The sequence below is a fragment of the Eriocheir sinensis genome, chromosome 67, assembly GCF_024679095.1.
Source record: "Eriocheir sinensis breed Jianghai 21 chromosome 67, ASM2467909v1, whole genome shotgun sequence".
Taxonomy (NCBI): domain Eukaryota; kingdom Metazoa; phylum Arthropoda; class Malacostraca; order Decapoda; family Varunidae; genus Eriocheir; species Eriocheir sinensis.
The window spans coordinates 9,440,048-9,452,547 of NC_066575.1; the positions used below are offsets into that span (position 1 = coordinate 9,440,048).

A 12,500-nucleotide genomic window follows, 5' to 3' on the forward strand; every position below is an offset into this window, starting at 1 on the left:
GTTTAGTGTGTGTTTTGGTAATGGAAAGCAGCACAGAAAGACAGAGAGAGGCAGGGAGAAATTATGGAGGTCCAGCATGAAACTAATAGCTGAAGGAGATGAAACAACCACGACAATGAAATGGACATGTAATTAGCAAGGTAATAAAATGAATATATGTAGTCTGAAGGGAATTACTATTTGGGGAGGTGATGGCAGAATGGTCGGAATATTACCCACATGCTGCCCAAATCTTCAATTAACCCTAATTACAGCGACTTCGGTCAAGAGAAGCACCGGGGGGCAGCACGGGCCAAGCAAGAGTCAATATATCACAGAAGCCTTCATAAATACAATTCGCCTGCGCCACTCACGGGCTGTGGCCGCCCAAGAGGCCCCTCAAGACAGCCTACCGGCTCTACAGGCAGCATCTAAAAAAAAAAAAAAAATATATATATATATATATATATATATATATATATATATATATATATATATATATATATATATATATATATATATATATATATATATATATATATATATATATAATAGACAGTAACATTGATAGAATGGTAGTCTTTCGGAATTTTTTTTTATCTAGGAAGAAATGTAACAGATTGATATATTAAAAAAAAAATAGAAGTCCTATGCGAAATATTATGGATAGAAAATATAAAGGAAGGGAAAAACAAATGAATGAAAGTGAGATATCGGCAAAAAAGTAGAGATGAGCGAATCTCTATAAAGAAAAATGGACGTCTAGAAGATTTCAATGTATAAAAGATTGCATTATTAAAAAGACACAAGCTGAAAACACAAATAGATGATCAATAAAGTTATAGCAAAAATATATATAAAATAAATATCAAAATTACAAATGAAAAGAAAACATCCATTCATCTTCTTGCACTAACACATTATTTTCTCTTCTTCCACAGGTGAGTGACGAAAATATTCCAAGTCACGGCAAACCAGGGCAGGTGTATCCAGCAGGTAAGGCCAAGCGGAATAGAAGCAGAACAGGAGGTTGGTATGTTCTCAAAATCAAATCTAAAAAAAAAAAAAAAAAAAAAAAATCTAGAAATACTAAAAAAAAAATAATAATAATAAACAAAACCGTGGCGATAATCTTTCCCCTCCTTTTCCTCCTTCTCCTCTTTTCTTCTCCCTTTCTTCCTCCTATCAATCATTTCCTCGTTTCCCATTTCTTCTTTTTCCTTCTCTTTCTCTTCGACTTCCTTTTTCTCTCCTTACTTCTCTTTTTTTCTTTTCATTCTATTATATCGTGTAGCAATGGTTCCTTTTCCTCCACCTCTTCCTCCTCCCCTTTCCCCTCCTCTTCCCCTCCCCCTCTCCTCCCCCTCCTCCTTCTCCCGGCTCACCTGCTCGCTTTCCGGCATTATCTCTGTATTAATTAATTTGGCAACTTCCGTAATGACCTGACAGGCGGCTAATGAGGTGACGCATTGCTGCTTATTAAGGCTACCTGGGAGGACCTGTCACTTTCCCAGCATCCTCCTCCTCCTCTTCTTCTTCCTCTTATTTCTTTTCTTTTTTCTTCTTCATTTTCATTTTCACTTTCTTTTTCTTTTTCTTTTATTTTTCTATTTTATTTTTCTTCTTCTTCTTCTTCTTCATTTTCGCTTTCTTTTTCTTTTTTTTATTTCTTTTTTTCTTCTTCTTTTTATTATTATTATTATTATTATTATTATTATTATTATTATTATTATTATTATTATTATTATTATTATTATTTTTATTATTATTATTATTATTATTATTATTATTATTATTATTATTATTATTATTATTATTATTATTATTATTATTCCTGTTGCTCTTCCTGTGTCTCCTGCTCCCGCTTCTCCTCCTCCTCCTTCTTCTTCCTCTCTTCCTCCCTTCCCTTTCCTCGTCCTTCCCTTCTTCCATCCTACTCTACTTTCCTCTCTCCCTCCCTCTCCTTCGTCCGACTCGTCTCATCCCATTCTTGCCAACATCCTTCTTCCTCCCTTTCTCTCCTATCCTCATGTCCTCTCCCTGGCACCCTTTTCCCATCCAACTCTACTCTCCTCTCTCTCTCCCTTCCCTCCCTCCCACTTCTATCATTTCATTTTACCTTCACATCGTTTCTTTTCCCTTTTCTCCCAGTCATCCTCCTTCCTTTCCCTCCTGCTCCCAATCCCTTCCTCCTTCCCTCCTCCTCCTCCTCTTTCTCTCCTTCCCTTATCCCGTGGTCACCGGCGGTAGAGTAAGAGCCGACGTGGCTTATCAAGTTGTTAGATTGCTAATTAAGAACTTCGTGAGCACTTCCGCGAAACGACAGCGCGAAGGAGAGAGAGGGAGGGAGGGAGGGAGAGTTAGAGAGAGAGAGAGAGAGTGAGAGATGAGAGAAGTGAAAGAATATATGAAAGAAAGAAAGAAAGAATGAAAGAATGAATGAAAAGGAAAGAAAGAAGTCCAGACGAACATATAGAAAGATAAAGATGAAAAGGAATAAAAAATGAGATAGACAGACAGATAGATGGGTAGATAGATAGAGATATAGAGACACACACACACACACACACACACACACACACACACACACACACACACACACACACACACACACACACACACACACACACACACACACACACACACACACACACACACACACACATACATACATACAGACAAACAGACAGGAAGAAGGAAGGAGGATGAAGAAGGGAAAGAGAGGAAAGACAAGGGAAATATGATGAAGGAAACACACTTAATCAAATTACTGCCGACCATTGCGACTTAATTTTCAACACCTTATTAGAACGGGTCTTCATTTTACAGAGGGAGGAGGAGGAGGAGGAGGAGGAGGAGGAGGAGGAGGAGGAGAAAGAACATGTGGGCAGTATCCTTCCTTTCCCTTCCCTATATTTTCTAGCATATTTTTTTCGCTTTTTTTTTCTTTATCTATAAACATTGTGATTCTCTTACCCTCATTTTATTCTTCAATTCTTTCTTTCTTTTTTCTTTCTTTAATTTTCTTCTTCCTTCTTTCCCTGAATCGTTTTCTTTTCTCTCTCTCTCTCTCTCTCTCCTTTTTCAGCCTTTTTTTCCCTTTCCTTCCGTATCTTTTCGCAATCATTTAAACTCTTTCTTCTTTCCTCTCTCTTTCCCTTCAGACTCCATCGTCTTCCTCGTCGTCATTTATAACAATTACTTCTTCCCTTTTACAATCTTTTTTTTTCACCTGCCTTTTTTATCTGTATATTTCCGCACTCTATTTTAACTTTTTTTTTTCCCCTCTGTTTCCCTTTAAAATCCATCCTCCTCCTCATCGTTTTCGTCCTCCATCGTCTTTCTCGTCGTCATTTATAACAATTACTCCCTACCCCTTTTTCTATCTTTTTTCGCCTTCCTTTCCTATCTATATATTTCCGCACTCTATTTTAACTCTCCTTTTTTCCCTCGCTTTCCCTTTAAAATCCATCTTCTTCCTCATCGTTTTCGTCCTCCATCGTCTTTCATAACAATCACTTCCTTCCCTTTTTCTTTTTTCACCTTCCTTCCCTATCTATATCTTCTCCCACAAGTCTTCCTTCTTCTCCCCTCTCGTTCCCTTTTAAACTGCATCGCCTTCTCCTCCTCGTTCTAGCCTCATAACTATTTCCCTCTACAGTTTTCATCCTTTAACACCTTCCTATACCTCATTCATAGTATCTTTTCCTCTTCACGTCTTTAACCTCCATTCTTCGGTTTTCCTTCAATTGTCGTTTCTTTTCCTCTTCCTTCTCGTTCGGAGGCAACATTTTCACCACTTTTTCCCGCCTGTTTCATCTCTTGCCTTGCTCTTTCCCCGTGTTCCTGCGGCTCGCTTTGTCTCCTGAGTTACGGCCCTCGCGCGGATAGTCTTTAGGGTCCAGAAATAGCTTCTTTGTCTCGGCGGAATAGTTGTTCTCAGTGAGGTCACCCAGGGGCGCTTATAGGCCAGTAGGGGTGTCCAGGGAGCCGCCAGGGGACCAGACCGCACCGCGTACTCCTGTTCATTATTTTACACGCTTACGGTCGCTTGAGGTGGCTGGCTTCTCTCGGCCTTCGTCTAAAGTGGATGGATGCGACCAGTTACGAGGGAGTGTCGATGCTATTTAGGGTGGTTTAAAAAGGGATTAGTTGGACACGTAGGAGTGATGAGGCTAAAGTTAAAAAGGTTTCCAGGTAAATATTGCTGTGCTTTGGGGTATCTTGAGTGGGTTCCAATGATATACCGGGCCATTTTGAGTGGCGTTTTAAAGGTTTGGGATAAATTCTCAGTAAAGTAAGAATGTTTAGATAATTGCTGGTTGTTTGGGGAGTATCTTGAGAGGGTTTCTTTTGAATGTATTACCGAAGCCATCCTGAGGGAGAGTTTTGAAGTGTCGACGTGTTTGGGGCTCTTAAGAAGGATTATAGGTTAGATGTAGGGGTGTTGAGGAGGAAGTTAAGAAAGATTTTTTAGGTGAATATTGAGTTTGTTCTGGAGCATTAAAAGAGGATTGAAAATGTATACTGATCATTCGGAGGTAGAGTTTGAAGCATAGATGTGTTTGGGGCGTTTTAAAAGGGATTAGGTTACATGTAGGGGTGTTGAGGGGAAGTTAAGAAGATTTTAGATGAATGTTGGTTGTTATGGAGTAATAAAAGAGGATTGAGAATGTATACTGACCATTCAGAGGTAGAGTTTGAAGCATAGATGTATTTGGGGCGTTTTAAAAGGGATGAAGTTAGATATAGAGGTGTTGAGGGGAAGATAAGAAGATTTTAGATGAATGTTGGTTGTTTTGGAGTATTAAATGAGGATTGAGAATGTATACTGATCATTCAGAGGTAGAGTTTGTACCATAGATGTGTTTGAGGCGTTTTAAAATGGATTAAGCTAGATGTCGGGGTGTTGGGGATAAAATAAGAAGGGTTTAGGTAAGTGTTGTATTTTAGGAGGATCTTAAAATGGTTCTGAATGCATTACTGACCATTTTGAGAGATATTTTGAAGCGTCGATGTGTTTCGGGCGTTTTAAAAGGGATTAAGCTAGATGTAGGGGTGTTGGGGAGAAATTAAGAACGTTTTAGGTAAGTGTTGTATTTTTGGAAGATCTTAAAAAGGTTCTGAATGTATTACCGAACATTTTGAGAGACGTTTTGAAGCGTCGATGTGTTTGGGGCGTTTTAAAAGGGATTGGGTTTAAATTTAAGGGTGTTGGGGGTACGTTAAGGAAGTTTTAAGTGAATATCGTGTGTTTTGGGGTATTAGGAGTGGATTCCGAAAGTATACAGACTACATTTTCGTTGCTTCGATTAGATCTAGAGTTCGTGGGTAAATTGAATGACTGTTTTGGGTCATCTTGGAACCATTTCAGATGCTGAACCTTAACCCGTCCGCTGCGATTGGCACGGATTTTGCCTTCACTGGTAGCCTGGTAAAATATAGTCCCAGGTCTTTCTCTGCCTCTGTGGTGGATAGTGGAGTGTTTCCCATGCGGTATTGGTATGCTGGATATCCGCTCCCAAATGCAGGACTTCATATTTTTCTTCACTGAATTGTAGCAGCCACTTTTTGTTCCATTCCTGTGGCTTGGTGGGGTCTTCTTGTAGGAAATCCGCAGTCAAGGGGGTAACAGCCTGGGGTCACGTCAAGGAAATTCTCGACAAGCAAAGGCTCATCGGCGTGAATTTTAAGAGCATGTTGTCGGACTCTGGTGGAATCTTGAGAATGCAGGCGGACAATGCATCGAAGAATACTGGACTCTTAGGGACAAATATGGACTGTTTGGGAGATATACAAAGCTCTCTCCTGGACTTTTATGAGGCATTTTGAAAGCATGCTGGACTCTCCCGGACTCTTGAGAATGCAGACAGACAGATACAGCGGTAAAAAATGGACTGCTTCGTTTCGGGTAAAAATATAGAGACTGGTTTAGGGAATTAGAAAGGCTGAATTTATACAAAAGCCTTCTCCTGGACTTTTATGCAGGCATATAGAAAAGCATGTTGGACTTTTCCTGGACCTCTTGAGAATGCAGACAGACAAATACAGCAGTAAAAAATGGACTGTCTCGGCTTAAAAAAAGAAAGAGAGACTGGTTTAGGGAATTAGAGGCTGGGAATTTAGGGTTATTGGTTAAACTGTTTGAAGCTCATTTTAAGAGCTTTATTGGACGCCGGAGGAATCTTAAGGACGCGGCAAATTCCTAGACCTGAGGAAATTGAAGTCATCGCTTTGACAGCCAATAGCGACACAGCTGAAGTAGTAGTAGTAGTAGTAGTAGTAGTAGTGGTGGTGGTGGTGGTGGTAGTAATATTGATAATGGTAGAAGTAATGGTAGCAGTAATAGTATAGTAGTAGTAGTAGTAGTAGTAGTAGTAGTAGAAGTAGTAGTAGTAGCAGTAGTAGTCTCTCTCTCTATCTCTCTTTCTCGAATAATAATAATAATAATAATAATGATAATAATAATAAGAAGAAGAAACAGGAGGATGAGTAGGAAGAGGAAGAGGAGATTGAAAGTGCTGGATGTATAATAGAAAGAGGAGTAGGAGGAGGAGGAGGAATACATAGGAATACATAGGAAGAACAGACATCGGTCGGTCTATGGCGAAGGTGTCTGACAGGACAGAATAAATGAAGGAGGATGATGAGGAGGAGGAGGAGAAGAGACGGGAAGAAGAAAAAAAACAGAAAGAGGAGAAGAGCGATGAGATAGGAAGATTAGAATGCAGATATAATAGAATGAGACGAGAAGGAAGACGGGAAGAATAAGGCAAATGAAGAACAAGAAGAGAAAACAGGAAAAAGTAGGAAGAGGAAAAGAGAAGAAGAGGAAGAAGAGAAACAGAAGGAGAAGGAGAGAAAACAGGAGAAGAAGGAGGAAAAGAGATGAAAAGGTAGAAGATGAGCAGAACACCACAATACATACGACTTCTTCCTATATGTCCCTCCCTAACCCAAGCGCCGGTCAGCCAACGGAAGAGCGGCCGCGGCAGTCACCCGGAGGAAGGCACAAAGAATGGGGCAAAGTTAGAGAGCGGTATCTGTCAAAGTTAAGCGCGGTTTTTAATGCGGTTTCAGTTTGTCCGGCTAAAAGCAGATAGTAGAGGCAAAAAGGTAGAAAGGAGATTACGTCGAGTTTTCATGTTTAGCCAAACGGATTTGTGATTTTCTTTCGTGTTTGAAGAAGGAATGAAAACTAAGCGGAAGAAAAGAAGAAGAAAAGAAGAGAAAGAAAAGAAATTACACTTAAAGTAGAAAAAGGAAAAGGTAGAGAAAGGAAATACGATGAAGTTTTCATGTTTCTAAACGATTTGTGATTTTTCTTTTGTGTTTGAAGGCAAGGAATGAAACTAAGCGGAAGAAAGAAGAAGAAAGAAGAGAAAGAAAAGAAATTACCACGCAAGTGCAGAAAAAAAAAGGAAAAAGGTAGCTAGAAAGGAAATATGTCGAGTTTTCATGTTTCTAAACGGATTTGTGATTTTCTTTTGTGTTTGAAGGCAAGGAATGAAACTAAGCGGAAGAAAAGAAGAAGAAAAGAAGAGAAAGAAAAGAAATTACACGCAAAAGTAGAAAAAAAGGAAAAGGTAGAAAGAAAATACGTCGAGTTTTCATGCTGTCGTAAACGGATTTTAGGATTTTCTTTGTGTTTGAAGGCAAGGAATGAAACTAAGCGGAAGAGAAAGAAGAAGAAAAGAAAGTGAAATTACATCGCATTAGCAGAAAGAAAGCGAAAAGGAGATGAAGAGAAAGATAACAACAGCAAAAAATAGAAGCAAAAAAAAAAAAAATAGAATAGATAAGAGAGACAAAGAAGAATGCTTGGTCAAGTTATTATGTTTTTGTTTCCTTCCTTTCTTTCTTTATTTTTGTCTTTGTTCCCTTTCATCTTTCCTTTCTTCTTCCTTTTCCTTCCTGCTGTTACTTTCTCTTTCCCTTTATTCTCTACTATTTTCCTTTCTTCGTAAACTCTCAAACAACATCACAAGTTACAATAAGTTCTTCGTAAAGTCAAGCAGGAAGATCTAAATAACATAGGTCACGTTTCTAGATTATGCCTCAAAAAAGTGATTATATTCTCTCACTCCTCTCCTCTTCCTTTCTTTCCAGTGCAAGTGATATGTCTCATAGTTCCTTCTCTTGCTCAAACAACATTATAATTAGATCTAAGTTCTCGTTGAATCACTTAAGAATGGAAGTCACGTTTCTAGTTGGCGTGCTCTCAAAAGTGATTATATATTCTCATTCCTCTCCTCACCCCCTCTTTCTTCCAGTAAAGTGATATGTTCATAGTTCCTTCTCTTGCTCAAACAACATTATATAATTAGGGACTCAAGTTCCTCCTTGAATCACTTAAGAATGAAGTCACGTTTCTATGTAGGTATAAAAAGTTACTATGATTTCTCTCTCTCTCCTCTCCTCATGTTCCCCTCTTAAGAATGAAGTTACGTTTCTATGTCGGTATAAAAAGTGACTATGATTTCTCTCACTCTTCCCCTCATCTTCCCATCTTAATGACAGTCACGTTTTGCTATAACAATCGGTATAAAAGTGACTATGATTTATCTCTCTCCTCTCTTCCTCATGTTCCCATCTTAAGAATGAAGTTACGGATTCTATGTCAGTATAAAAATGACTATGATTTCTCTCTCTCCTCTGGGAAATGAAATTACGTTTCTATGTCGGTATAAAAAGTGACTATGATTTCTCTCTCCTTCCCTCATGTTCCCATCTTAAGAATGAAGTTAGCGTTTGCTGTAGGTGGTTAAAAAGTGACTATGATTTATCTCTCTCTCTCTCATGTTCCCATCTTAAGAATGAAGTTACGTTTCTATGTAGGTATAAAAGTGACTATGATTTATCTCTCTCTTCCTCCTCATGTTCCTATCTTAAGAATGAAGTCACGTTTCTGTTGCTTCTATGTCGGTATAAAAGTGACTATGATTTCTCCTCTTCCCTCATCTTCCCATTATCTTTGCAATGAAGTCACGTTTCTATGTCGGCATAAAAAGTGACTATGATTTCCTCTCTCTCCTCTCCCTCATCATCTTCCCATCTTAAGAATGAAGTTGCTGTCGGAGTCGAGTATATAAAAAGTGACTACACTGGATTTATCTCTCTCTCTCCTCATGTTCGTACTTTCTCCTCTCAAACAACATTGTACAATTGCCACCATAAACAACTTCGGTATCGGAGCAGAAGAAGAAAAGATCAACTTATCCTGTCAGCCGCCTCGTCTCGTCGTCAGCGCCAGAGCAGTGTTATGATTTTTTTCTTCCTCGATTCTTTGGTATTTCGCTGCAGTCTCCTTAATCACATAGAACAGCTGCAGGTATAATGGAATCACACTTCTGGTCCTTGTTAAGTCTCTGCGCACGCCTCTGCCGCCTCTGCCCTCGCTTTCCTTTCTCTGGATCAGTCTGAGTGGTGTCTCGGAGGACGAGAAAAACTGTCTCGTTCTGTCTCTCTCTCAGGTCTGTATTCTGACGCTTTCGGCTCTCACAACTAGTATTTAAGGCCAAAAGAGGTTAGTCGGGCTTTCAAGAGTGTTTTCACGTTCACGGTGCAGAAAACCTTCTCAAACTATCACTAGACTTCCGTAAACTACACCTTTGATATACCCACAACCTTCCAGACGGCTTTGGGCTCTCACAATAAGTATTTCTTCCAAGGGGCCGCAAAGTGGAGGTTAGCTGGTTTCAAGAGTGCTTTCATGTTCATGGCAGCAGAAACCTTCTCAAACCATCACTAGGACTCCTCGTAAAATCTACCCTTGGCAATTCACAATCCTCACTTATTCTCAGAGGCTTTCAGGTCATACTACAACTATTTCCCATTACCGCAAAGAGGTTAGTCAAGTTCGATAAAAGGTGTTTTACGTCCTTGGTGCAGAAGTTCTTGTCAAACTATCGCTAGGCTCCATAAAATCCATCGCTTATGCGGAAATACTTAATACAACCTCTACGAAAGTCTTTATCAAATCTGGGTGTGTGAGCATTCGAAATGTTTGGTGAACAGGGGGCTTCTACACACACACAAGCTCTCATCTAGACTTCTTCATTTAATAGCTTTTTTCCTTTTTTTTTTCCTCTTTTTCAAAGGGCAATATTATAGTGAACTTTTCATATATTCAGTCCTTCATTTTTTCCTTTTTGGTTTTCTTTTTCCATTTCATTCAACCCATTTTCCTCTCACCATTCCTTCCTTTCCCCACCTGTCAAACGCCCTTTACCTTCTCCCTCCCCTCACCTACGCCAGTTTTCACCTCGTCTCCAACCCTCCTCTTTCACCCGCATCTCCCTTCACACCTGTTCTGTCAGCTGCCCTTTCCCTGTGCCTCTTCCCTTCCATACTTACCGTCTGTCGCTCTTTTCATCTTCTTCTGCCCCTCGTCCCACCTCCCTTTACCTGTTTCTCCCCCACCCACCCCCCCTGTTTACACCTGTCTGCAGTCCCCGTCCGCGCTCTCCTTTGAGGTGGTCGAGGCGGCTCTCCGAAATGTCAATTGGGCGGATATTGGGGCCTGAGCGGCTTTTGAACGTGAAGGTCTGGCGCCAGTCTGCTCTTCCTCTTCCTCTTAGTATTTCTTTTTGGTTTTTGGTCTTCTTTTCTTTTTCGCTTTCATTTTTGTTTTGTTCTCGTTTTTCCATACTCTTCTCTTGTTCTGTATTTTCGACTTCATTTATTTCTTCAAAATCTCCGTGTCTGTCAAACCATTTGCTAGGCTCATAAACTACCGTTGGCGGAAATACTAATACAACTCTCATGAAAGTCTTATCAAATCTGGGTGTGTGGAGCATTGAAATGTTTGAGAACAGGGGCCCCTCTTTTACACAATACAAGCTTCTTTATCTAGACTCTTCATTTAATAGCTTTCTTTCCTCTTTTTTTTTCCTCTTTTCAAGCAATATTATAGTAACTTTCATATATTCAGTCCTTTCTCTTTTTTCCTTTTTTTTTTTGGTATCTTCTTTCACCATTCAACCCATTTCCTCAACTATCCCTTCCTTTCCCCACCTGTCAAACGCCCCTTTACCTTCTCCCTGCCTCACTCTGGCCGCCGCTTTACCTGTCCCAACCTCCTTTCACCTGCATCTCCTTCACACCTGTTCTGTCAGGCCGTCTTCTTTCCTGTCTCTTTCCCTTCCATACCTACTCGTTCAAGTTTCGCTCCCTTTCATCTCTTCTGCCCCCCTGTCCCACCCCCTTACCTGTCTCCCCACCCACCCCCCTGTTTCACACCCCGTCCCGCAGTCCCTTCTGTCCGCGTCCGTCTTGAGGTGGTCGAGGCGCTGCCTCTGGAAATCGTCATAATTGGGCGGATATTGGGGCCTCCGAGCGGCTTTTGAACGTGAAGGTCTGGCGCCGGGGTCTGCTCTTCCTCTTCCTCTTAGTATTTCTTTTTTTTTGGTCTTCTTGGTCTTCTTTTTCTTCTTCATTTTTGTTTTTGTTCTCGTTTTTCTCCTTATACTTCTTCTTGTTCTGTATTTCTTCGACTTCATTTATTTCTTCAAAATCTCCGTCTCCTTTTCAAACTTCATCCTCTTTCTTTTCCTCTGTCTCCTCCTCCTGCTCCTCCTCCTCCTCCTCTATCTTCTACTCCTACTGATATTACTACTACTACTACTACTCCTACTACTACTGCAACAACTACTACTTTCCTCTTCCTTTTCACCTCCTTAGTACTCTTTTTTTTTTTTTCTCCTTTCCTTTTCTTCTGCTTTTTTGCTTTTCTTTTTTTTTTTTTTCTTTTCTTCCTCTCTTTTTTTTCTGTTTTTGTTTTTTTCTGCTCTTGTCCATGTTCTTCTTTTCCTTTCTTTCTTCTTCTTCTTCTTCTTCTTTTTCTTCTTCTTGTTCTTCGTACCTTTCTCCCTTCTCCTTCCTTCACCAACTTATCTATCACCATCCCAAATTATTTCCGTCTTTTCCTCCTCAAATACCAATCCCCTTTCCTCCTCCTCCTCCTCTTCCTCCTCCCCGACATTCTCACTTCCTCCCATATCTTCCTCACTCCTTCTCCTCCAAACTTTTCTTTCTTCCTTCTTTTCTTCTTTCTTCTTCTTTCTTCTTTTCTTCTTTCTTCTTCTTCTTCTTTCTTTTCTTCTTCTCTTCTCACCTCCCTCCTTTTCCTCCTCCTAGATTGATAAACAGATAGATGAAGATGAGAGAGAGAGAGAGAGAGAGAGGAGAGAGAGAGAGAGAGAGAGAGAGAGAGAGAGAGAGAGAGAGAGAGAGAGAGAGAGAGAGAGAGACTTGGAAGGCTTGACGTAATATGAATGGATAAAGTTTGAAAGAGAGAGAGAGAGAGAGAGAGAGAGAGAGAGAGAGAGAGAGAGAGAGAGAGAGAGAGAGAGAGAGAGAGAGAGAGAGAGAGAGAGAGAGAGAGAGAGAGAGAGAGAGAGAGAGAGAGAGAGAGAGAGAGACAGAGAGAGAGTCCATTAGGAAGGTTGATAGAAGAATGGGACAAAAGAAAAAAATGAGAGAAGAATATAGAAATAGCTTTAAAAGAGAGAGAGAGAGAG

The 12,500-nt window shown here is 40.2% G+C and overlaps 1 protein-coding gene across 1 annotated transcript in view; it reads left to right on the forward strand.

The window, feature by feature from the left end:
- LOC126987874 (glutamate receptor ionotropic, kainate 1-like) overlaps positions 1-12,500 on the forward strand; it is a 195,578-nt gene that overhangs the window by 1,170 nt on the left and 181,908 nt on the right. Inside the window, 1 exon segment of the mRNA XM_050845337.1 lies at positions 921-975. Coding sequence (XP_050701294.1) covers positions 921-975 — 55 coding nt within the window.